Source organism: Numida meleagris, chromosome 3 (genome assembly GCF_002078875.1).
Source record: "Numida meleagris isolate 19003 breed g44 Domestic line chromosome 3, NumMel1.0, whole genome shotgun sequence".
NCBI classification, from domain to species: Eukaryota; Metazoa; Chordata; class Aves; order Galliformes; family Numididae; genus Numida; species Numida meleagris.
This window is the reverse complement of record NC_034411.1, coordinates 13,615,950-13,643,477: the sequence shown is the minus strand read 5'-3', so window position 1 is coordinate 13,643,477 and position 27,528 is coordinate 13,615,950. Positions and strand designations below refer to the sequence as shown.

At 37.0% G+C, this 27,528-nt stretch overlaps 1 protein-coding gene across 6 annotated transcripts in view; it reads left to right on the top strand.

The window, feature by feature from the left end:
* PLCB4 (phospholipase C beta 4) overlaps positions 1–27,528 on the top strand; it is a 241,450-nt gene that overhangs the window by 204,445 nt on the left and 9,477 nt on the right. For 5 of the 6 annotated variants that reach the window (XR_002436444.1, XM_021390074.1, XM_021390076.1 and 2 more), the window contains 7 exons: positions 1,598–1,686; positions 1,971–2,121; positions 4,353–4,402; positions 4,525–4,590; positions 11,738–11,853; positions 17,348–17,423; positions 23,072–23,247. Coding sequence is in view for 4 of the 6 variants with exons in the window: in XM_021390074.1 (XP_021245749.1) it covers positions 1,598–1,686; positions 1,971–2,121; positions 4,353–4,402; positions 4,525–4,590; positions 11,738–11,853; positions 17,348–17,423; positions 23,072–23,247 (724 nt within the window). In the remaining 2 variants the exon portion in view is untranslated. Of the gene's footprint in view, positions 1–1,597; positions 1,687–1,970; positions 2,122–4,352; positions 4,403–4,524; positions 4,591–11,737; positions 11,854–17,347; positions 17,424–23,071; positions 23,248–27,528 lie in introns of those variants that run through there. The other variant, XR_002436445.1, reaches the window with a different exon arrangement.

The following is a 27,528-nucleotide window of genomic DNA, read 5'->3' as shown; positions in this document are numbered from 1 at the left end:
ATTTTTTAGTGAATGATGAGTAAGGCTGCAGCATTTAAACTTCCTTTCCTAAGTTACTGCTCTAACGAGGAAGGCTTACTGAGTCCAGTGATCCTTCTGTCCATAATACTGAAGTTTAAGTTTCAGAGACATCATTGAAATAGATTATTGCTATGGTCTCTAAAAATGTGTTAATACTGTAAATAGTGTATCAGTTTAATTTATAAAATTGTTTCTTACTGTGGAGGGCCTCCATTGTCATTTGTGAATTTTTTTGTTTTGAGATTAGTCATGGAAACAGATTATTCAGCATGAAGATAAATATTCCCATTTCTTTGTCTTCCTTCAGAACTGTGCTTGCACGTTTATCGCTGTATATGGAAAACACATTCTGTAATTTATGCAGTTAAACTTACTCCATGCAATTTTTAATTTTACCTTTACAGATTTCTTTTATGCTCCAGTGGGGGGTGGGGGTGGAGATGGAGAAGGAAGGCATTGCATATTCACCTTTATTCCTGATCCTAATTCTGATTTCATGTCAGTGCCGTTGTTTCTGATTTTATTGGAAACAGCTAAGGTTGCAGTTCAGGTAATTGGTATGCTGACAGCCAAAACAATCACAGCACTGTACTCTGTAGTCTCATCCACCCAGCATGAGAAACATCACATGGTAGCACTGGATTTTATTGTAAAATAAAGAGTGGTTAGGGTATTATTGTTTGCATTTTGTTGTGTAAAAGAAAAGGAACTGCTTCTGGGAAAGGTATTTTATTTACTTCTTTGGGCAGAGTAAGTGAAATGAGCTTCCGCAATATAAACTTGTCTAATAGTGCCACATATGCAATCTGGATTAAGAACTCCAAGTAGAATTCATACATTTTCATGACAACGTGTGAGGAGTTCATGGTTATGGTATAGTTATGGGTGACCCTGGGTATACAGCACCATGGCTCATCTCTGCTTGAGTATTGAGGAGAAATCTGTGTGTCCATAGGGAATGGGATAAGGAGTATGAGCTGGAATATGGGATGCCAGAGACCAGGGTTAGAAGAAATGATGCCAGCACCCACTACAGTCCCAACTCTGGCTTGAAATCCTGGAGAGGCCAACCTTGGTTCCACACTGTCCTCTGGGAAGCTGAGGGTAGAAAAAGCTTACTGAACAAGAGGAAATAGGGAGATCCTTACTGTTTCAAGGAGCTTTTATTTAATACTAACTCCCTTGGTAGGATAGCCTGAGTAGGCAGTCAGCACCATTTCAAATAACCAAGAGAAATTGTTGTTAGTGCTGTGTCCCATTCTGGTCTCAAATTCTAGTGTCACCAACCAGGAGTGACATAGAGTATCTTTGCTCTGATGGAGTTAGAATGGGTTTTCCTAAATAAACTACCTGGATTAATACCACTCCCTTGACACTTTTAAACTGATTCATCTTCCTAATATGTTCAGATGCTATTTTGATGAGCACTTTCTGTCCTGGCAAATTTACTGTATAAAGCTGAACTATTTTTGCAAGTCAAGGCTCATTCAACAGTAGTAGAATAAAGGTCTTGTAAAAGGCAAATTTCTAAATGGTTCTGAAAATGATAAAAAAGTGAATTTTTTTTTTCTTACAGATATTGTGGATGCTTTGTCAGATCCAAAGAAATTTTTGTCTATTACAGAAAAAAGAGCAGACCAAATGAGAGCTATGGGTATTGAAACTGTAAGTGGAACTTAATAACTAACACGGCCAATTGATATTCATATTATGATGCAAAACGCATCCTTTAGAAGTAGAAACTTTGAAAAGTGAGAAATGAGTGATATTTTAGTTGGTATTTAAAATACGTTATAAATACTTTAGTGAGAATTGTGTTATTTGAAAGTACACTTCAGTTTTCCAAAGTATATATTAAAGTAAGCAAGTTCAGAAATTTCCTGTACACCAAATGTTGTACTGCAGGTAAAATAGCAATTAATTTATTACAATGTGAATGTTTCTTCCAGAGTGATATAGCTGATGTACCAAATGACACTTCAAAAAATGATAGAAAAGGAAAAGCTAATAATGCCAAAGCAAACGTGACTCCTCAGAGTAGTTCTGAGCTTCGACCAGGTACCACGGCAGGCTTTGGATCTGGGACCGATGCTAAGAAAGGTAAACAAAAAGCCTGAGCCACTCCTTCAGTTCTAGTGCAGTCCAGAAAGTTACAGAGAAGTACTTGTTACTCATTTTCAGTTTTACAGTTCTATTTACCCTTTAGAAGGTAACCTCTTCAGCCATCGATAGTGGTCTTTGTCTATTTGCAAGAAAATTGTATATATTACCAAAAAGGCTCTAAAAATCCAATACAGATTTATTTTACTAAGTGACTCCTTTGTGTAGCTGTATGCCAGCTAGCAATAGTAGAACCTGCATGACTCTGGGAGAAATTTACCAGAGATCTACTGGAGCCACACCAATAGGAATGGCTACTTTCTGGTACGCTCCTCAGGAATTCTTCTACTTTCTTTTTTTGTCTACAAATCCCTTGGCAGAGTTGCAGATTTAAGTAATTAAAGTATTTAGAATTCATTGGATTCTGTAGAGATTTCACAACAATTAGAAATGTTTTCAGTGTATGGTTTTACTCTGATTATGGAAATGGCATGTTTATTGTCAAAAATATCCGTATTAAAAGTGCTCATTTAGAAATCAATAAGTATTTTTTTCTCAGTATTCACTGTTCACTTTACAAAATCATCTCGTGGAGCCAAATGGGATTATTTGTTTTTCACAGATCATCACAGGTAATGAAGATTAAGTGAGAAAACAAATTTGTACAGCTGAATGAAACACAATAAATATTTCCATTAATGGCCCACAAGAGTTAGAGTCTAGTTCACTCTCATCCACCTTGGCCCAAAGGAATCAATGGGAATGGAAAGGAGCACTGTTCTTGTGCTTAAGCATAAGCAGCCATGGCTGAATACAAACATGTAAAGGGGTCAGTCTCTTGAGAAACAAGATGCCATTTCTCACGAGTCACTTCTGGCAATAGAACAGGTCATCTCTGGCACCTGAATGTTTTCAAAGTTCTTCCTGCTGTAAACCCCAGATTTTTTTATGCAGCAAGATATTTCATATTTCATATTCATATCATCATCAAGATGCACAAATGTTAGTTCTATTGAGCATTAATTAGGCATGAAATTTGCAGGAGGTGGCAACTGATTGCTGGTTGCCGTGGAATCAGACCTGGTGCACAAAGTAAATAACTTTGCAGTTTAGAGTAAAAACCTACGGAGGTTTGTTTAGAACAAAGAACACCTCTTGTTGTCCTTTTTGTTTCCCAGTTAAATTCACCTTAGAAGACAAAAAGTCCTTTGCAAGAAGGGAGGAATCTTAATAGTCCATGAACTGTAATAATAGCAGTTAACTAAATACATTTGCAGTGTATTTAGGAACAGCCTCATGTAGGTTTTTTTTCTGTAAAAAATTAAAAAAAGACCTTACAAATTATAATTGTCACGACATTGTGCTGGCATTTTTGTTTGTGTTTACATGCAGGATATGCTGAGTAGTTAATACATGTATATATAATATATCACAAAACATTTATTAAAGCATAAAGATGAAATGGCATTGTTTTTTGTCTGCATTGCAGCTCAGGTTTTCAGAATAAATTTTCATTCCTCTAAACAGTACTTTTATTTTTTTTTTATGATAGAGTCAATAGTGGCATTGAATTTTAATTATGATTTCCACTTCTTTTTCGATTTTGAGTTTCTCATCCATTTTAATTCTCCTTTAGTCTTAAACTGCACTACTGTTCCTTTTCCCAGAGCCTGATACTAACCTAAATGCAAAGTTTACTTCTACTAACATACAGGATGCAAGTAAAATTTCAATTCCATAATTTTTGTGTTTTAAATTAAGAAGGATAAGTCTGTATAACCTTAGTTAATTCTTTATGTTGTCATGCGCAACCTCACCCAAGATACATTCCCCCTGAGACCGGAGGTGCTGGAGCAATCTCCAGCTATGTAACAAAATTCTGAAAATTGCAAAGTTGAACTTTAAAGTACATTAACTTTCTGTTGTGTTTTCAGAAAAGAAGCTTTTCCAATTTTTATATTGCTGTGTTTTGACACTTCCGTGCAGAATTGTACAAGATTAAAATACTCTCATCAATTCCTTTTTTTTTTTTTTACAAGGCAATTTGAAAAGGAAATTAGCTGTATTTTTGCTACATCTTAATGAACAATTTTCTCCTTAACCTGACTTTTTTGTGGTACAAAACAGTAAGTAATTGTTAACTTACGTGTAGATTTCTATGTTAAAACTCTAAGAATGAAATACAATTCTATGCGTGAAGTTTTAGATAAACTGTATTAATACTTTCCTAGGTATAGACCTAATTCCTCAAGTGAAGATAGAAGATTTAAAGCAAATGAAGGTAAGCATGGAATTAGGCTTTTCAAAATATGTTCCTAATTATTTGTTTTAAGTAGCCATTATTTTATCTGCTTGCAGTCAATATGACCACAGAAAAAATTGATCCAATTTCTTTTTTTGTAGGCTTACATAAAACATTTAAAGAAACAGCAGAAAGAGCTGAATGCCTTAAAGAAGAAACATGCAAAGGTAAGATCATGGAGAGCTCTCTGAACAACACACTTGACTGAAAAAAAGCCGCAGCTCTCGCTAGTGTAGATGGCTCCTAATTTAAGTGAAAGAAAACTGAGGAACAGCAGTTGGACCATCAAGAAAGGGCATTTCTGTTTTAAGTGTACTGCAATATATGTTCAAGTAAACTAATTTTCCCTTTAGCAACCCTTTTTATGTCTTCCTGAGTTTTGGTATGCTTTGTTTGACCCATTTAAGGATCCAGTGCTCACCTTTTCCTGATGATGATTTTATCTAGCTCCCTCTTGGATGACATATTGACAGGTAGCTTGAAAAAAAAGGCAGTAATGATGTGAGAGGGTGCTGCATCAAAGAGAGATGCTGAAGAAACTGCAAAATTACCAAACAGAACTGGAAAGTGTAACTGAAAAAATGAGGTGCACTATTCACATATATATATTACCACTTCATAGTTAGCTTTTTGCTAGGTACTGTTGGCAGTGGTATCCCAAGTATGGCAGTATCACAAATACACTTTACATTATAAAATTATGGCCCATTTTCTCCTGCTTTTTATCACTAGGAAATTTTTACTCTCGTTACAAACAGTGGCATAACATGTGAAAATAGTATTCTGAATTTTGGCAGTGCATGCAAATTGTTTCTAGCTTTTGTGACAGTTACTCCCTTATTCACTTTGATTGCAGATTTCATGCAGATCTGATAGAATGTAATAATATCTGGGCATTTTTGGTATCACTCTGTATTTCATTTCATGGCTGTCATTTGGACATGAGATACTATGTGTAATGAAGTATGAGGAAATTACGTTCAATAATCAACATTTTTTTGGCTCCTAATGTTAAAAATAGTATAAGAAAATTGAATAGTTAACTTGCCGACTCCATGCTGACTCTATGCAGAGGGGAAATGAGAGATTCCCTCACTTCAGTGTTGTGAACAAAGCCCATACTCAAGAAAAAGTCTCTGCCATCCATGCATAAAGTAGGACTTCTATCCCATAAGGATGGGCTGCGTTCTTACCTGAATCATTGCATCATAGCTTCTAGGTCTTCATGGGATTGATCTTTTAAGAGGCTTCTCATTTTAAAATGTTTACTTTCTCTTTCTTTGAGCAATATCCCAGCAATCAGCTACAGCAATGTTTTGCAAATGAAATTGGAGTGATGGTTATATGGTAAACAGCTATACTATGTATGTATCCCTTATATTTGTGACCCACAGCAGTATAAGGGTGTCTTAGCCAAGACCGTGCTGGATAATATCAAAAATTTGATCAATTTGTTCAGGTTTGCACTTGCTTTTTCTAATCCAGGGGAAAAATTGCCAGCCACAATAAGATGCTGTGCTCTCAGAAGGGCTTTCAGCATTTGCTCAAGAACAGTTATTTTTGGTCTGAGCCATTCTGTGTCCTACTGTTTTGAAGTATGAACTGAGTGAGTGCAAGTCTGCCCTAACAAGAAAGTGCTTGTCTAGAACATGCCTTGCTAAAGGCCTCTGTAAGTGCAACTTCTTTAATTTAAAGAGAATTTGATCAGAAGAGCATGGCCACAGTAGTTCACAGATGACATTAAGAAAGTGCTTAGTGTACTCATCAGTATTTTTAACACATTTTATAAGCTGGAAAGGAGCCTGGGAACTACACAGATGGTAATCCATGATCATTTGCAGAAAGCCTTTGTATTAAATGCATTGAACTTAGAAGTTCCAGAAATAGGTTGGCTCTTATTTAGACATAGACACTCCTGAGATCTGAAGGAAAAAGTAAACACAAGGAAATTGTTCGTGTCATTTAAGGAAAAAAATAATCCAACCCTTTCCTGTTTAAAGTTGGTCTTGTGCAAAATGCATTTTTGTAAATGAATGCATGCAAGTGTGGAAGAGAGAGAGGGTGGAGGAGGAAGTGGCTATAATCTAAGCAGTGTATGAGCTAAACTGGTAGCCCTGAGCAGAGTTAGTTGAGGAAACAGCAGCAGTAAGTGTCCTTATTATTAACAACATCCACTCAGTGTAGATAAATATTAGCATGTCTGCTGAAATACTGTCAGAGTTTGGTTGCTCTGTAGGAAAATACTCATTGTATTATCAGTCTTTATGTAATAAATGTGTAGGACAGTTACAGACACCACATTTTCAGATTAATCACTGGAATTACTTTTGCACCACCCACAGCATCTGTGCCCCTGGTGCAGGAAGGATGTGCAATCCTCCAGTGCAGAAGGCCCAGTGGATAATTGGTTTTATTTGGGTTCTTCTCTGCAGCTTAGGCATTTACAGGGCTTTTGACAGAGTGGTCCCATCTGCCAGGTCTGTGTGGTGCAATTCAGTGGTTATTTCAACTTCTCAGTATGGTCTAAACACTTCCCTTCAAAAGGTATTAAACCTCTCCTGCGTATCACAGATCTTACCTGTTTTGCACTCTGCATTCCTTAGAAATGCCTCAGTACCAATATACCTCAAATGTTAAGTGTAAAAGATCCTCACCTTAAGTATTTATAAATATTCTCTTAAGAAAGGAATAGTAATAATAGAACTAGTATGAAGTGGCGTCACTGTGTGGGATGTGTGTGTATGTATGCAAGTATAACAGTTGCAAGGAGCTTGTCACATAGAAGAAACAAATGAATGGTAATATATAGAGGAATAAGAGAATTTTATCGTGCTTCTGGAATCAAAATGTACCAGTTTTATTTACCAGCAGTAAATAAAAAAGAAGATAGCATTAAAGAAATACACAGCCAGAGAGTACTGTACTCTGAAAATCCTGGCACCATTTAATTTTTATATAGGTTGTTTGGAGAGCTGGATTTAGAGTCTTTACTGTTCCTTTTTTCACTTTCATATGGGAAAAATAGGACCTCTCATCATGCTTGTCAGTATTCAAGAGGCGTTTGGATAATGTTCTTAATATGCTTTAACTTTTGGTTAGCCCTGTAGTGGTCAGGCAGCTGGATGAACATTGTAGGTCCCTTGCATCTATTCTATTTTATTCTACTCTACGCTTCTACTCTACTCAGTCCTACTCTCTCCAAGTAGAATGGAGATCATTACAATTCAAACATTCTATGACTGATAAAGTTCAGTTTGCCCATTCCCTAATATCAGACAAGTGGCTTGCCAAAAACTGCAGAATTTTGAATTTCACAAAGTCTGTGAATAGTGAAGAGTTGAGATTTCACTCAGGATTGAGAGTCATGTAAAAGGTACATATGCAAAGTTCTTTAAAAACAGAATAAAGCTTTTAGAGAAACTCATACTGGTTCTAAGGGACTAAGCAAGAAGAGATTAGAGGCAGAAGAAACTGTAGTGAACGCTGGAGAGTGACAGTGTTTCACAAGTCCTGTGATTCTATGAAATTCATTCTTCTCCCTTCAGCTCCCTCTGTTCTTACCTGGGCCACAAATTTAAGTAGCGGGTTGGGTTCAAAAACTGATTCAGTTGCAACAGCTCTGTTACAAAACTAAAGCACTTCTTCTCAAGTAGAGAAACTATATTGGTACACTTGAGTCTGAAACTGAACTTAGCTCTTACACTGCAATACTCATTTTGTTTGACATTTGGAAAAACAGAGGCAAATTTCTGTAATGACTACCATTAAAAAAGAAAAATCCATGCTAGGTATACCTTCCAGTTAAGTCTTAGGTCTGGTAATCTGAACTTTTGGTCATTTTAAATAATGGAGCCAGCAAATTTATTGCAAAATTTTTAAAAAACATAGTAGGCAGCTTTTGAAACACAGTGTTTCCAGCCTACAGTCCTTTAATTTCCTTCATGTGAATATTACTGTGGAACTGCAGAATGGCTGAATGATCTCTGTTGGTTTTTTTGTTTGTTTGTTTTTTTGTTTGTTTGTTTGTTTTTGTTTTTAATCAAGATAAATATTGAGTACAGTTTAGGTAAATGAGTGGCATCATAGGAAGGTGGAATAAAGGGCAAGAATACATACATACATATATAGGAGTCAGTCACTTATTTCATCAGTTAGCAGCCTGCTTCTATGGACTCCTATTGAATTTTAATCTGTTGCGGGGATGTTAGATTTTTTGTGTCTCTTGGGTTAGACAGAGCAGGAAGCAAAATAATGAAGGATTACTCAGTATATTCTCTACCATTCAAAGGAGCAATAGATCACAGTGGTAAACAGTTCTGTCCATTTCAGACAAGAAAGCAATATTCACAGATGTCCATTTATGGAATTTAATATGGCCATAGACACTATCCAGATCAGCATATTTTGAGTTATTACTCAAAATATGAATCCCATAATTAATCTGTTGTACATTTATATTGACACTGAATGTGTGTACTGTTTGAAAAGAAGTCTTTTCAGGAAAATAATGAGCAAAAAAATGTCCCTTTCACAGTGCAAAAGAGAAAGTATAAAGGGCTCCGGGGCTCTAGATTAATAAAGTTCTGCAAAAGAGGCTGTGGATTTGGAAATGATAGTTTCTCTTTATTTCGGCATCGTTGTATTGAGTCTTCCATACTTCAGTTTTTAGTTGTGTAGAGGAATATTTATGTTACATTAGGGAGATTCATGTAGGAATAATGGTTTGTATCATAACATAAGGTCTTACGTCCTGTCTTCAATAGATTGAATTATGATTTTCTTTCCCTTTCTTTGAATGGAACTACATATAATTCTTTATTTTTTTTTTCTATAGATAGTCAGGCTGTGATTGGTGTCTTTCTGTATCAGTTAGCTGACCACTCAGCTGAACTGTGGCTTCAGTTTTCAATGTAATCATTAAATGAAATTTGTGAATATATCTATGGAAAAAAACATATAAATTCAAACCACAAACTCAGTAGACTTGAGGAAATCAAGAGTCCAGCTGAGATGACTTTTATCTGCAAACGTATTCTGAATCAATCTAGGAGTTGTTTCCACCTGGAACTTTGTGCCTAAAAACAAAATATGCTGAAAGTGTTTTCAGATGTTAGAAAACAACTCACATTTTCTAGAATCTTGACAGAAGTTTTGGATGCAACAGCTAGGTGTAATCAATTTTCCTTTGAGTAAAGACAGAAAATCAAAGTCATATCAGCCCAACCATTTTAAGCAGCGTTCCCAGGTTTGAGGTAACATAATTCAAGAAACCTCTTGTTGACTCCCAGTATTCAGTTCCTTCTGTGCAGTGGTTGGCAGTAGCCCATCTTCCTCTTCCAGCTCTGTTTATATTTGTGCCCAAATTCATGTTCCAGAAACTGGATGGGGAGGAGGAAAGAAGGAGGTGGGGATGTGATCCTCAATATATCTTTAACATTTAAGAAGGAATTGTCTTGGAGCAGTAGCAGTAGAGGTGAGTCTCTGCAAAAGTTTACAGTGGGTTTGTGATAAAGAGATGAGGCTTTAATCATGGTTGTTCTTAGGTAAATGCAAGTATTCTAGTTCTAAGTGATAGGACCTCCCAGATGTCAGGCAGTGCCTCATCAGTATGCAGATGGCTCATGCTTGGCACTATTTTCAATAAGTCTTTCATAGCAGGAATTATATTGTTCTTTTGGACTGGAGGAAAGTTGTGTAGTTGAGCAATGAGGTGATCTCTGTAGTTTCATCTGTGGCTCTGTTATGCTGTCAAGTTTATGTTGTTCTTTTTGTCCATATTTTTTCTTACATGATTCGCCAGTAGTAGATGTTCCCTGGCAATGTTGGCATTTTCTATTGGTGATGGAGTCTATTTATTTCCCTCTAAACTTTCTGTAGAACAGAAAATTCAATTTTCCACTCTAAATACAAAATTTGTGAGTTGCACACGTTCCCTGGGGGAACGCAGATGTTGGGAGTGCTAGGCTTTTAAAGTATCACAACATTTGTATTAGGATTTTGGTAAAATCGAGTGCAAGTCATTCACTAGGATTTTTAAATGAAGAAAACAATGATAAGACAAATGCAGGTGTACAGAAAATAGTAAAAAAGAGCAATAGAATAACAAGGGTAGCATAACTAAATAATGAGATATAGAACAAAATGAAGTCCTCGTAAAAGGCCATATTAGTTAATGCAAGGGTTTTTGTCATGTTTAGATAAAATGTAGAGCTATTGAATAATAATAAAGTAAAGTAAATTAACAAACAACAATTTTTCCTCATATATTGTAAATTAAATATTTAGTGCTCTCAGCTTTAGTCAAATATTTACATCATAAGCAACTGTTCTGATGCAGGAGAATACAAAATCAAGTTTAATAATGAAGTCTACATGTAAACACTAATGGTGTTGTTTCTGGTACAGTCTTTGCAATGGAAAAGAAATGCCTGTGCCCTACACCCAAGTGGGTGCTTTAATGATTCCTCTTTTCATTATATAAAAAGTTTTTTCCTCCCCTTCCTTTGATAAATTTCTTCTGACACTTCACCAGTGTGAATCACATAACTGTAGTGACACCAGGTTGTCACTAGTGTGAAAGACTTCATGGGTAGCTCTTTATGTCCAGTTTGTCAAGGTGTGCTATATTGCTTGGGAAAAAAAAAAAAGCAATGATTGTTTGCAAGGGGCTGCATGTGTAGTTGAACATCATATTGCACTGCTTTCTATTGCTTGGACAGGGAGGTGCTCTGCAACAGGACAGAATTCCTTAATGATGAGATTGCTGTTGTCATTAGGGGAGTTGCAGGCCTGATCTTCAAAATATTCAGTTAAAGATCTGATTTTTAACTACTGTTTTTCAACTTGGAGCTTTATTCTGTTTTGTACTGGCTGACAGGCTAGTGCTTTATTCAGTACGAGATACACACAGGAAGGGGATTGGGGTGAGTTTTGTTCTCCTCAATATTCAGAAACCTTAAATGGTGTAATATGAGCTTGTAAATATGATTTTTTTAATGTTGCATTTCAATGGGCATTTATTCAAAAGGTAAAGTTAAATGGATAGTAACAGTTGGCATTTTTTTCCCATCATTCTTTTGTTTTAAAGTAATCATATATTCTATTTTTAAGGTACAATATAGATTTTCATTTTTAAAAAAAGGAGAAATGCTGTAGCACTTATGGTGGAATATCTGGAAATTTAATACCAGGTGGCTAAGCCAGATTAAATTCCATTGTCAAAGGTATCTGTTCGTACACTGATATTTTTACACTGTAAGAAAACTAAACATTAAAAATCCAGTGATCTAATTGTGAGGTCCTACTGTTTTCCAGGAGCACAGCGCTATGCAGAAGTTGCACTGCACACAAATTGACAAAATAGTGGCACAATATGATAAAGAAAAGGTATCATACGAGAAAATGTTAGAGAAGGCAATCAAGAAGAAGGGGTAAGATATTATTTTAATATTTTTAATAGACTAAAAATAGTTTTTATGCTTCTGTGGTCTAGAAAAAAACATTCGTAAAAAAGGTCATTCGGAGGAATGAACTGCAGCTTGAACCAGCATCCTACATCAAACTGAGTTTGAGCTGCTTGAAGGCACTAGCCATGGCCATAAATGTTGTACTCAGTTTGCCTTTCTCTAGTTTTCTGTTGTCAGCGTGTGAAATATAAAAGCAAAGGAGTTGCCAGAAATATTAATTTCCTTGGCCTGATCTGGTCTCACTACGTTTTCCCAGGAATGTCACTGTTGAATTCAGTGAGAGATGACTAAAGCCCTCGATAGATCTAATGATCAGGAGGAGGCAATGATGTGATCTTGAGGAAAAAACTAGCTTCTGATCCTGAGCATTTTAGAATAGTAGAGCTTTGCCAAGCTGTCTAGTTGAAGTTCCTTTTTAACAACAACGACAACAACAAAAAAAACACCTTCATTTCCTCAGCTGGGATAAATTGCTATTAATCCTTTGACTTGGGTGAAGCTGCTTTGGTTTGCAGTAGCTGAAGTCCCAGCCTTTATCCATGTGAATCTCTTAATCTCAGAAAATTCGTAGAACATCCTGTTGACTTTAATAAAATGTCCTTCTTGTAGACCCATATGGGATAATGTGACAGGACTTGTTGCAATCTTGCTTGCTAGCATTTAATCTGGCAGCAGTGTCTCCTCTTTACATTTCACCCTGTGGCTGAAATTTCTTTGAGATAGCAGTTTGTTTTTTAATACCAGGACTTAGAGCAGCAATTGCTTTATTTACTTCTATATTAAGTTGTGCTAATAGTTAGCCTGAAATGCACATTGTTGTCATCAGACAACAGCAACTGGTAACCAGTTGCTAACTGAATGCTGAACGTAAATGCATCTTTAGCATCGGTTTCTTGCACAAATACTTTTTAGTTTTTTATTTGGAATGACAACAGTTTTTTAAAAATATTTGGTTATCTATTCTATACACTTAGAGCAGAAATAGAAGTGTCTGAAGTGAGGAAGGTAAGGAAAATTCTCTTCACTAAATAATGAAAAGCTTACATAAACTCTTTAAAAAGCTCACGCATTTTTTTCCCAAGAACTGAGAACTGGAAGCACCCAAATACATATCCATCCTTATCTCTAAATTGGAAAGATATGGATTTGAAGGCTCAGCTATTAGGTAGAAAAAGAATTGGTTGGAAGGTCAAAGCCAGAGGTTGTTGTCAATGACTCTATGTCCAGGTGGAGGCCGATCATGAGTAGTGTTTCCCAGGGGTCCATCTTAGGACCAGTGCTCTTCAACATCTTTATCAATGACATAGACAGTGGAATTGAGTGTACCCTCAGCAAGTTTGCTGATGACACCAAGCTGAGCAGTGCAGTTGACACAATAGAAGGGCAGGATGCCATCCAGAGAGACCTGGACATGCTCAGAAAGTGGACACACAAGAATCTAATGAGGCTTAACAAGGCCAACTGCACGATGTTGCACTTGGATCAAGGCAATTCCAGATATGAGTATAGACTGGGAGAAGAACTCACTGAGAGCAGCCCTGTAGAGAAGCACCTGAGGGTTCTGGTGGATGAAAGGCTGGACATGAGCCAGCAGCGTGCACTTGCAGCCCAAAAGGCCAACAGTACCCTGGGCTGCATCAAAAGAAGGATGGCCAGCAAGGAGAGGGAGGGGATTGTCCTCATCTACTCTGCCTTTGTGAGACCCCATCTGGAGTACTGCATTCAGGCCTGGGGCTCCCAGTACAGGAAGGATGATGTGCTGTTGGAGTGGGTCTAGAGGAGGGCACAAAGATGATCAGAGGGCTGGAGCACCTCTCGTATGAAGATATGTTAAGGGAGTTGGTCTTGTTTAGCTTGGAGAAAAGAACGCTCCTGAGAGACCTCATTGCAGCCTTCCAGTGCTTGAAGGGAGCTTACGATCGGGAGGGGGACTGACTTTTTACACGGTCTGACAGTGATAGGACAAGGGGGAATGGCTTTAAACTAAAAGAGGGGAGATTTAGGTTAGATTTTAGGAAGAAATTTTTTACTCAGAGGGTGGTAAGGCTCTGGCACAGGCTGCCCAGGGAAACTGTGGATGCCTCATCCCTGGAGGTATTCAAAGCCAGGTTGAATGGGGATCCTGGGCAGCCTGATCTAGCAGTTGGGAACCCTGCCCATGGCAGGGATTTTGAAGTAGATAATCTTTAAGGTCCCCTCCAATCTAAGCCATTCTATCATTCTATGAAATATTTATAACCTAAGTAGTTCCTTCCAGAAAAAGACTAGTTCTCCAAAGAGAGATCAGCTATAGGACAAATTAATTTAATTTGGCTTTGATTCGATTTCCATTGAGTATAGAAGTTTATTTGCTTTAAAAATAAATACTACTACAATAAAAAATAAATATTACTGCAATAATTATGAACTTAGCCCTGGATATTGTACTGTAATTATCTTCAGGGGAGAAAAGCTTCCCAGGACTCTGCTGTTCTAGGATAGTGTTTCAGAAGTGAGATGATCAGTATTCCTTTTGGCCTTAGCAGAGGCCAGTGTCTCTGCTTGTCTAGGCAAAACAACAGGTGAAGGGATATCACGAAGTTAAAGGTGATAATGACTGTGAATAGTGGAAAGCTGTGTGTAACAGTGCTTTCCAGAATAATCCCAAACTAGGGCAAATATAAAAGTAGCTGATAATCTGATTCGCAGATTGACATTATTTTGTTGTTTACTTTCAGTGTCTTAATTCTTATAACACTTCTGTCACGTACTCCAAAGCCTTTATGATAATTTTAAATTATTGACAAAGGTTGTTATTTGTCTGTTTTGGGTTTCTTGGTTTTTTTTGTTCTTTTTTTGGAGGAGGTGGGGGGACTCTTTGTTTGTTTGTTTGTTTGCTGTCAGTAATTCAGAAGCAGATCTAGTACGCAGCTACATACTGTTCTTTACCATGACCGAATATTTCCATGGGCTTGAGAGCTGTCAATCATCTGATGGCACTTTGGTTTTGAAACTATTGGTATCTAATTACAAACCAAATTAAAATTTATTGTCAGATTTCCTGTGAAAATGCTTCTTAGTTGTACATCAGTGTTTTAAATGCTTCCTTCAGGATCTCTGTGTATGCAGCCGTGAAACCCCATACAGCAAGGTACTTAGGCACAACCATCTCTTCACCTCAATAAGGCAGTGTATTTCAGGACATACTGAGATCTGAGCACTTCTTTTAGCTGAAACTATCTAATGAATAAGAGATCCTGGGTTCAGTGAGTACAGGACATATTTCATTTCCTTGGCTATCATTTTGGGACATCTTCAAGCAATAAACATCGTAAATTTAATATTTTTTGAAGCATTCATATTCAAATTGCCAGATACTTCCTGAAAAAAGTCTTTTTGGTAGGTATATAAAAGAATTTGTCTTCTGACTTTGTTGAGCAATTTTTTTGCGGTCTGTTTCTGCCACATGGTGTGACAAATGTTGACTGCATAACGTTCAGCGAAGTAAAGTTTTTAATCACATGCTAATTCACCAGCAGATGGATGGGATTTTGCTCCCTATGCTATTTCTGTTGTACACTTAAAATGCTCACAAATCTTGAAGAATTTTATGAATGTATGCGTGCTTGCGTCCCCACTCTGAAATGGAGTTTGAGGGGCGCATGAAGATCTTTCTGATTTATCAAAACTGTCCAGTAATTCAAGTGTATGCATGTGTATGAGCATGGACATGTGATTATGGGTTGGGCCATTGCTGAATGTTTGTTCCTAGCTGTGACTTGATGGTTTTATCATGTACTTGGTCACTGCAGGTGTGAACAATTCTAGCTATGTCCAGGCTGGCTGGAAGGTTTCCTTCAGATGTAATGAAAACTGCATTTGTAGAGAAGGCTTAATTGATGGTTTTGATGACTGGGATTATGAAAAGTCTGGTGATTGAACCAATTAGTCTTTTTTATAGTGTATGTATAGCCAGACTCTGATCATGGCTACACATGTACATAAGCAAAGATGCTTTCTTTGCAGCTGTTTTTTATTCAGGCAGAGGTAACTGTGGTCAGAACCTAATTCTATGGCTTTTTTTTTTTTACTTCTGAAGTGTCAAATGAGTGAAATCTTTACCAAAAATTTCCTACTAGGACCAGAAAATGAATGACTAGTCCTTCTGGTGGCCCTTGGAAACACTAGGTGCATCACACTACTATTTTCACAGATAACTTTGCCGGTGCTGTTTGGTAATAAAGATTTTTGGCTTTTTCCATAAGTTTACCAGCACTTTGATATTGAAATAGGATATGAACTTGTTATGAGTTTCATAAGGAATTTAAGATTATAAAATGAATGTAGCTTCTCCCACTGTAGCATTACATAGTTTTATGTCAGCGGGTGATTCAACACAAAACTTTTACAGTGCTGTCGAAATGAACTCCTCTAAATTTATTGTATTATTCCAAACTGAAAAACTGAGACTTCCAATGTGTTTTTCTCTTCTGAAAACCCTTCACTACATAAAGGGGAACAACAAGATAGGTAATGTTGGACCTTGTCAGATTGAGCTTGCAAAAATTTGTTGACTTAGGTGAGATAGTAATTGGAATTGCTGTTGGAGTTGCAAAGTAATAGTTTTGCTGTGCACCCATACTAACCAGTGCGCAGCCCACATAATTAGGTTTACTGAGAGGTAGAAGTCATCCATCTACAGATAAGTTGGGGAGGAGCATCAGCATGGGCCCTCTGCAGCCATTTTACCAGCCAGCTCCTTGAAGTGGTCCTGCTCGAAACAAACTTTGCAACTTGTATTCAACTTTGCTAACTTTACCCAGGCACAAAGACCATGCTGTATTGCCTATTGCAAGAGTGAGGGCTGTCTTCAAGATTTATTGTTTTCAAGTCACATAAGGTATTGAATGTCTTGGATTCATCTACATGGACCAATGTAATTTGCAAGGGTAATGAGGCCCCTTCTTTGCAATCCTTTCGATTCTGTTTTCCCACAGAGGGGTACTTAGACTTTCAACAGTCATTCAAATTAAGTATGCCCAAATTGCCATGTGAAACAGTTATTCAAGTGACTTCACTCTCTCTGCCTCAAAACAATAACAAAAATGACTTTTAAATCAGAGGATAAAACCATGGCAGTGTCATGAATATGCCTGTAAGTTTTCAGACAGGACATGGATTTTCTTAGCAAGATATTTTAATTCTGAAAATGAAACAAAGTACCATAAATGAAGATGTTTGACATATCCTCAGGAACAGAATATTGCAGGGGCAATCTAGAATTGATTGTGTGGTGTTTGAATTGAATGATCGTTAATCCAACGATGTTTTGTAAGTTGTGAATAAATTACCAGAAGAAATAATTTCATTCCAATATGCTGTAGCACTTAAACATTGATTAACATTTTAATTAGTAAGAGCTGACTGGATGGGAAGATGTTTAACTTGTGGCACACATTTGCAATTTTGCTTTTTTTAGAGGAAGTAATTGTGTTGAATTGAAGAAAGAAACTGAAATTAAAATTCAGGCACTAACGTCAGATCACAAATCTAAGGTAAGCAAACAGCCAATTTTAACACATGCAACATCTAAAATAGAGATTTTGAGACTCAAGCGGTATTTTATTTTCTTGGAAGCATATGAATGATTTTCAGCAATAATAACATGTTAAAAAGAATGGGAGTAATCAATTGTCTAAAAGTGTTTCTTCAAAAAATATCTAAAAAGCAGCATCAATTTCCTGCTCTTTTAACGATTATTGAAGAAAGCACCATATGCATGCCTCATAAAGCAAAACTGGTCATTTGTGTCAGTTCTGGCTAAACAAAGAGAAATTTGGACGCTAGCTACATTCCCACAATATATACATAAATACGTTTATTTTTCATTTTCCATTTTTATCACCATGCATGACACTAGTGTGCCACCTGCCTCCTAAGAAAGCAAGAGTCTTAAGTTGTTCTTGAGCCAATTGCCTTCTTATTTTTATATATTTTTTTTCTCCAGGAAATATTTCTGTTGTTTTCTTCAAGGTACTAGAGAATAAAAGTGCTCAGAGGCCAAATCCTAGTTCATCTGAAAGAGCTTTTTTCAAGTTGTGATTCGTTGTTCATGTTGAGTTGCACAGAGCAACCTCTATGCTATCACTATGCTCACTGGCTTCATACTTTCCTTAAAAGTTTTATCTACCACTTCTTGACATGCTTTCAAGTTTCTGAAAGATATTCCAAACAGAGGGTAGCAGGAACACTATAAGACACATCTGCTTACAAAATAGCCTGAAGGGAGAAGTTTGCAGGAGAGTGAACACAGTATGTAAGTAGGAGTGTTAATGTAAAAGCTGAAATCTGTAGAACAAATCAGGTGAGTACAGGAAATACAAACAAAAGCAGCCACAACTTTGAGACTAGAGAATTAAGGTTGTTATCACCTTTTCTTCTCCTGATTTTATTATTTGATGCTATTACTTCCTGTGAAGAAGATCCTGGTTTTCTAAGTAAGAGTTGTTTATTGTTGCTGCTTCCTCAGCCAAAGACTTAGGAGGACCCCCTGGAAAAAAAATCTAGGGTACCTTTCTCGTCTTCCTATCTCCTTCTCCTGTGAAAAGTCCAGAATTATTTTCTTAAAACTTGTGGACAAAAAAGATTTCATTCATTTCTTAGTGAAAAAACTTTCTGAGGAACACTAGGTCCCTATCACCTAGACATAAGCTCCAAAACTCATTTGAAGTTATACTGTGTAGAAAATTCTTTTCTGTGATCTTCACTTCCCACTTGTGTCTGGAGTTAAGATGTCTGATATGTACACAAAGGACATCCACGTGTTCATTAATCTTCCAAGTCCTATAAGTATGACTCATGTTTTCCCTTTCCACAGATATATGTAGTCTCTGAGCACTGTTTTTTTTTTTAAATCCAGCTTTCAAACCAGTTTGTTTAAATATAATCTGTACCTGCAAAAAAGGTTGATTTTTGCCCACTCCAGGTTTTAGGATGGCATATTCAGAGGAGACTTAAATGCAAGCTTCTTCGAAATGACAAGCCTCTATGTGTTGGGTAACTTCTGAAGAATCCCTCTTCAATTCTGCATCTGTGGTTTGCTCTTCGTTAATGATTTTCAATATCTTACTTGCTGTGGTTCCAACACAATTTTCTGTATTATGTACCAATTTTAGTATTCTCACAGAGTTCTTTTCTTTCAATTGCTGTGGGTAGGCCCTTGAATTATTCCCAGAGATCATTCAAAGGTTTGCAAGCAACAAGTTGGAAAACAGTGATCAAGACCATAGGGAAATTAACTTTTATCCTAGATGAATGTAGGTGCAATTAAATTAGATGAAATTCTAAAATGCTGGATGCATTGCGCTGATATCGTGGGACTTTGATTAATTAACAATTGTTTAGCATTTCTTAGTATTTGTTCCACTAATTTGAAATCAAATGGTACCATAATTCAGTTTTAATTACAGCTTGTGTCCTTCAATGCAACTCTGTGTCACAACGTGCATGCACAATTTTAGTACCAAAGAGACCTTTTCATCTACAAATGTCTTCTTGTCATAAGGAAACATGCAGCTGAAGTTTGGCCTAAAATTAGATCTCAGTGTCCCAGTGTACTACACACACATTTACTGTGGCAAACGCAAATTACTCCCTTGCATTAAAAATGTAGGTCCCAGCATCTCATAAGCGGAGGATGAAAAGAGGGAAAAAAAGATTACTTCAAAAATTATTCCTGCTTGAACTTAGTGACTGAACAAACATCTTGCATATATCCTGTGCAAAAAAAAGTTCCTAATCAAGATTTTAATTAGTCTCTTAGGCCCAGAGTAGGAACAGATGAAAGGACAGGATTACAAATGGTCTGTAAAGCAGGAAAAATTAGTTAGCTAATGGTTATTATTCTTATCATTTTAGGTAAGCAACACCACCTTAAGTAGGACAAGAGCATGGCCCAATGCAATTGCAATAGTCATTTTTTACTGTGATGGTAATAAATTGGAGAAAAGCCAGGGATGTTCATTGAATTTATTACATCTAAACTTTGAAGTGTATCACAGATCTGTGGCAAAATTGGATTTCAGATGATTTAATGGTCTTGAGTTCTAAGGTCATCTGAATCACAGTCTAATTGGATATTTCAAATCTTGTAACTGTTGTTCAGCAAATCCCTTATATCCTTCTCACCAGGTTGTATCTTGCTTTCCCTGAAATAAGACTTTGAGCTCGCATGATATGCATTAAAAAAAGAGACCTTCCCTTTCTTTCCCACACCCAGAGAATAACTTGTTTTGGAAGGACCATAGCTGCTTCTCAGTCTGTATGCTGATTTTGAAATTAGTAGCATGTTTGTCCATGAACACAGGCAATTTTATATTATTCTTATTTCCTGTATTTTCAGATTAAGCACTTAAGAATACTGCCATGCTTAAGTCTCCCCATGGTTTTCTGCTTTGGTATAAGCATACCTGAGATGCAGGATTCCTGCCTTTATATTTTTCTGTAGTTAAATGTTTATCAACCATTTAAGAACAGTGATCACATTAAACATTTGCAATTGGTACTTGATTCTCCTCTGAATTTTTGGGGGCTTTGTGGAAGCTTTTTGCACTTACATCACAAAATACTTACCTCCCCCAGGGTTTCCACTGTTTATACATTTATTTATTTCACTATTTTAATAAGTCATGGTTCTTTTTTATGCAAAGTTTGTTTTGCATTTCCTGTACAGGGTAAGGAAGCTTTAAATAAAAGCAAACTCTTTTTTATTTACTAGAATTCAGGTCTGTACTCTTAGGGTGATGTAGAACAGTCTTACTGTGACTAGGAATCAGATCTCATATATTAATATCTGTTGTAGTAGGCGTGCTTTTTGGTACTGTGCTTTTTGGTACTTCAGATTAGTCTGAAATCCCATCCGAAGTGACAGGCTGTGAAAGAGTCACATAGCAGCAAGGAAGGTAGAATAATACTGAGCCAGCTCTGTTACAGCACTCACTACAGTTTTACCAACCTTTGAAAGGGCTCAGAGGCCAGTCAACATTCTCTGCAGGAAGGTAATTTGAATCAGAAATCTGTGTAAACAACCATGTGCTGGTGCTTGCTCCAAAGTGTATGATATACTTATGTGATTTGCTGCGGGCTCTGCCTGCTTCCCAGATCTCTTAATAACATTCATCTTTTCTAAACATTAGTACTCTCTAAGACTATGACAACAGAATTTTTCTGAGTGTGTGGCCCACCTTCTGTTATAGCCCCAGTTATTCAGGACCTTGGATCTACCTGAAACTTTTTTCTCCAAATCATGGATGGAGCTGACTCCATCCAGAGACTCTGCGCTGAAAGTTGGTAAGGAATGGATTTTCCCCAAAGCTCAGCAACAATTAGCTTTTAGCTCCACTGAGGTCCATTTCAGGTCTTCCTTGAGGGTTGGTAAAACAAAGATCAATATTGAGAGGAGATTAATAATTGAAGTGTTTGAGGTGCTGTAGATCTTAAAAAAGCGTGTCCAGAAAATGTTTAATTGATAAATGCGATTAATCCTTCTTTGAAATTGTCCACTCAGCATTACAAGGAGCATAGACTAAACTTGCTCCAAACTGAAGTGACATGGGTAAGCGCTAGAGGTGAGCAAGCATCCACCCCTTAAGTTCTCAGAAACGCCATCTGAAAAATAAGTGTCTTTTCCTTACCAGAAAGCATTTATTTTGACTTGTTTTAAAACTTGATCTTCGTGTTTTTATGTCTCTGAAGAGAGTGCTGCCTTAGGAACTTCTCACTAAAAATAGTACTTCCCCATACTGCACTACATCCTTCAGTGCATGTATCACTTAATAGCTCATAGGTTTTGGTTTAGTGGTACGCTGACCCACATGCACAAAATTAAGTATGACTTGTTTCACTGGAGATACACTCAGACCTAAATACCGCAATGAATTAGGCCTATATTAGTTGTACCAGTATTCTGCCTCAAAGTGTTCTTGTTTTGTTTTGTTTTTCTGACAGCTGCAGAAAACTGCAAGTACTGTTCCATTGGATGCTTCTGCCTCAAATTGTATCTGTTCTGATATGGAACACCTATTTAACTGTAATTAAATGCAGGTCTTGCTTTCAGGGAGTAGTAGTCACCCTATTCTTTTACAAAATTACTTGCTCAGGTGCTTTTCAAGTGCCCTTTTCTTTCACCATCACCAGAGTGTGCAGGACAGTCTGTTCTGCATTATGCAGAGCTACTGCAGGCCCACACCTAAAATACTGGCATTAATCTCTCCGTTTATGAGCAATATGGTAGCATTTTTTTATTTGAAGAATAAGGTTTAGCTTTTTGTAGGAGATGACCCTAATGCTATTAGTTACCATAGTAGCACTGGAAATGAATGCCTGACAATAGGCTTATTTTTTATGAGGCGCGTGTTATACACCATTTATGGGAAAGTGGGATAGCTTGTCAAAATATCCAAAGATTATTATTAAAGGATAATAAAATATACCTTTCTGTTAGCTTCTTTTCTAAATCATTGCGTGCAATATATTATTGCCGGAACAACTCTAGTGATTTAAACTTCTTCACATTGTCTCTTGGGAACTTTCCAAAACTTCAATCTCTTTATTCTTGAGAGTCTTGGGTGATAAACAAGAGAAGAATACTTGTCAGATTCCCTGGTGACTTAATGAATATAAAAGAAAGATATGTAGTCTATCTTAACATTTAAGTTGTATTAAATACAGGATTTCTCTGTAAAAACGAATGTTTATAAAGCAGTCTCCACAAAATCAGACTGTATTTAAGCCCTCAGAGAAATCCTGTTTACTAGGTCTTTTTTCCACTTTTAACTTCAGTACTCTTAATATATATTTTTTCCTTACAACCAAGAATATGGAGGCATTTTATGATGAACTTGTTGTTAGAGAATGTTATAAAATAATGTTAGTACAGTCAAGAGCATAAATGCAGCCAATTTAATCAGGACACTTTAGGTAATAGTCTTAATGGTATGTTTCTTTATTTTTTATAATAGACTGTGGTATCCTCGGTGGTTTAATTATTCTTTGAAGCAATTTCACTTGTGTGACTTCATTTTCAAGTTTTAGCTGCATTGTTTAGAATCTTTGTTATGATTGTCTCCACATTGTCTTCAGCAGCAGTAACAGTTGATCTCATAGCCTGAGAACCACTGGCAAAGCTGCTTTTCTTTTTCTATAGGTCAAAGAGATTGTGGCACAACACACTAAAGAGTGGTCTGAAATGATCAATACGCACAGTGTGGAAGAGCAAGAAATCCGTGATTTACACTTGAACCAACAGTGTGAACTACTGAAGAAACTGCTGATTAATGCTCATGAACAGCAGACCCAGCAGCTAAAATTTTCACATGACAGGTGAGCAGGGCAGTGCTACCTGTTGAGGAGGGCTTGGCTCGTGTTTGTTTTGCTGAATGCTTTATTTCTTATGCTGATATTTCCTGTACTGCTGTCAAAGATACTGTACTGTGTGTGTGGGAGAAGCAAACTAAGTGATCAGGTAATAGAGAAATGTGGAAATGGGCTTCTTGTCTGGTTTAGGTTGCATGAACTTCATTAAAGGCAGTGGATGTTATGAGGTGGTGGTAGTTTGCATCAGCTGTGGATGCGCTTGGACTTTACCCAGGAACTTGAATTCAGAGGCCTGGAAACTGAGAAATATCAAAGACGGAAATATCCTTTGAGGTTACTAGCAGTTCTGGATACATATGTTTATAGCATTGGTGATTATAAGAAAGATCCATGAAACAAAAGATTGTAAAAACAATGGTAATGGAGTATGGTAATAGCAAGCTACATTAGAGTAGCAACATCCTGTCAGAATCACTGGGAATGCAGAAGATACAGCATGACACCACTGTCTTGTTGCTTGTGTGATTGGCTGTCCTTCTCATTTGAAATTATAAGAAATTAAATAGAAATAGTATCCAGCCTGTTGAAAATTGCAATAAGTAGAGAAATCAGTATATTCTGCTATGATCTATTATGTGAAGCAGCCTAACAGCACGTGGATGCAGTATGTGTGTATGTACATATTCATATGCAATTGTCATCAGCATCTTTCACAACAAAAGAGTAGGGAAGAATGAATAAATTAAATCATGTTTTTAAAGTTCTGACTGAAAAAAACAGCTTATTTTTGCGTCAGGGAGAACACATGCTGGGGCCTGCAAGCTTTCCATCCAACAGAGAATTGTCACAGCCAAAAGCTTTTAGTGAGCTCATCTTTATGTTAATCTCTCTGTGAACCCATGTATTCTAATTGTCCTTCATTATATACACCACCCAAACTAAACTCCAAATATTCTTATATTATAATACAAATGCATTGTTCAAAAAACTCTAGTTGGAGGAAGGTGTAGTCCTTGGTACTGAATTTTTGACTGATACTGGACTGCATCAGCCCAGAGAAATCACATCTCTTTGGTTTGGAGAGCCCTGCTTTCTGTCCTATATGAAGTTTATTGCAGTGCTTGGAAGATATCCTACTAATGTATTACATGCTCGTGGAATATGATTTCTTTTATTTGTCTTTTTGAAAGTAAATTTTTGTTTGTCTTCTATACATTCTCTCATAACCTTTAAGGCCACCATTGTGGGAAGCTATTAGATGTACAGTAGGACAAAGTTGTTTGTTTTTTTTAAAAAAAAGGTTTTTTTTTCTCCTGTCTTTGGGTCTAGAATTTCTGCATCCCTGTGTTGTTTAAATGGCCCTATATAATTTCTTGGAAGTGGTTCATATACCCTGATCAATGGATTTTGCTGTTGTTAAAAATCGTCTGTGTTCAGTCCACATATTGTTCTATATTCAGAGCTACTGACGGCCAGTTCTCAAAATCTACACCCTGATAAACATACTTTATTTTCGCTGCTGTCCCAGGAGTAACGATCTTCCAATTTCATTTTGTTTTGTTCATTGCAATTAGTTCTTTTCTGCTTATTTGGGAGTTTGTATGTAACCCCTAAATGTGCAGTCTGGGGATTTTCCTATGTAAAGCAAATGTGAGAGTGTATCTCAGTGTATGAATATTTCAGAAGAATTTAGAACGTGGCATTTGAAATGCGAATAATAGTGCCCCAAAGAAGCTTTACACTTAATCATTTAAAAACTATTTCATAGAATACGTTGTGTGTATACATGTACGTTTATCTGTATAGGTAGAAATAGTAGCCAAGAGGCAACTCTGGTAACCATAGGAAAAGAAGAGTCTATCTGAGAACAGCATGGGAGGTGGGCTGTACTGTCAGCATGCTGCTGTCACTGCTTCTCTCTCTGTGAGCTGAAGTAATGAGTTAGCTATCACAAAAGAGGACACGGAGCTGGTAGGAAAGATCAGTAATATAAAACGATGTAGCTATCTGCTACAGGGTAGATAGTTTCCCTTCGTGTGCGCAGAGAAAAGCAATTACAGTTCATGCTTTGAGCTCATTAAGCAGAAGACAGCAGTAACTACTAAAAATCTGAAGCATGTGGAACTCCAGGGGTGCCATCCCCCCTACCTGCCCCATATGGTTTAGACTTACTGACTTGAATGTAGTGATTTCGCAGCATTTCAGAAATTGAGGACCTGAAGCTAATGTCTGCAGCAAAGTGAAACTGAATAACATGAGAGAGAAATGAAAATTACTTCTTTTCTTTAATACAAGAGGAGTTTTCTAGATAGTTATGCAAACAAGACTTGGTGACAAATTAGCACACTTTAATGTAATCTAAATATATGTATAAATTCCCAACATAAACTTACATGTTTAAAGTCTAGTATCCTCTTAGAATACATTTGTTCAAATTTCAGCATTTCAGTCAGTATGATACTGTAAAAAATCAGCAGTTAAATCTTGCAGTTGCTTATGGTGTTTTTTCAGAATCCTTTATTTCTTTACCATCCTGGCTTATCTACATTTGCAAGTAACTTTGACTAGGGTATGCCCATCACCTCTGAGTAGGAGGGATTTCTCTGCCGTGGCATAGTGCTGGCAGCCAGGGCAGAATGGCTTGATGTTGGGACTTTGTGTGAAGCTCAGCATCAGGCAGTTTGACAGTGAACTGATGCAAGAAACTTTGGCCATATCTTTGGGAAATGCTACTTTGGAAACAAAGAGTGGTCCCTACAAGTGCTTCTTGGTGATTTTAAAAGAATATAAGATTTTTCATGTCTTGTATTAAAAATATTTTTTATTTCTTGCAAGCAGTGGAAACCAAAAACACCAGGATGGCATGTTAGCAGTGCAACTGAGAGCTAAATCACAGCTGCCAGAACAGAGAAGTAGTGACATGCAGATAGGTGTTGGCTCTTCCAGCCCCATCTGTGGCTGAAGCCTTATTTTGAAATCATCAGTGTTGCACAGTAGTTTTCTAATCCTCCTAACTTCTTTCACTCTGAAATTATATCTGATGCAAATAGGTTATATCAGTTTCAACACCCACGCTTAACATTTTTCATATCCCTGTGCACAGAAATAAAAATTAGTAACTTCAGAACTGCGCTTTAGGTAGTGTACTTGAAGATTACTTCAAACTCAGTATAGAAAATAAAAACTTTTATTTGGAGAAAGGATTGTCAGAATGAAATGTGCTGTCAGATTAACATTTTTAGAGCTCTATCTTGTTTTTACTGTGATGCTACTGTTTTTAAATCTGTATTCAGGATGTGTTTCATCTCATGAATTCTTGGAAAAAGAGAGAGTGCTGCATTTCTTTAATAGAAGTTTCAAAATATGGTAAATATAAATAATGGAGCAAAATTTTCTCATGCTGTTTAAAGTCTTTTAGAGATTAAGGAAAGCAGAAAAAATTCAGTGACAACACTTTGTTAAATTAAGCACTTTGTTCTTTGCCGCGCCCTTCCTGTGCATATAAAACACTTAATATTCTGGGTTAGTAAGTACAGTAGTTGGTCGACACTCAGATCATGTCCAGGAAAAGAGACTGAGGCGCTGCCTTGGCTTGCAGCCTGCTACTTTTAGGTGCTTATGCACTACTGGGGACTTCACAATTATTATTGCCAGTTATCCACTGTCTAATTTCCATATATAATTCCTGTTTAAATAAGCACTTAAGATCAAGAGCTACCAGAGCCAGAATACTAAGCAGGCAGAAAGCAAGAGCTAGCCTTCAGGGAAGGCCTTTCTGTAGCTTGGCTGTTTTATCCAGCCTGGAGAAGAGCTGAATTCCACTCACTCACAGTTCATAAGCTGTTTCTGAAAGTCATCATCTGTGCTGTTACTTCCAACAATGAACGATGACTTTAATGACTCTGCTGATACAACCTAGTTTCACAGAATAGGCTTCAAGGTTCACTGGGTCAGAAGGAGAGAACAAGCACAGGTCTGACCACGGTCTAAACATAGGACTCTTCTCAGTCCCAAAGTAGAAGTCTTGACAAGAAGGCTGTCAGCTCGTACCACAGCCAGCAAGTACTACTACCATTGCATTTATATTCAGAGTGCAGGATATGTGCTAAACAAGTTTCATTTCCTACATATCTGATAGTAGCTCTTACTCAGACATCTCCTGTGTACTAGAGAGAAAGGAATATTTTCTACCCCTTAATAGCATTTGAAGTGTGAATGCTTAGAGCTCATCTTTCCAACTATATTCTCTGGGACAAATGGAGATTTCTGAATGCTTGCTCAAATTGC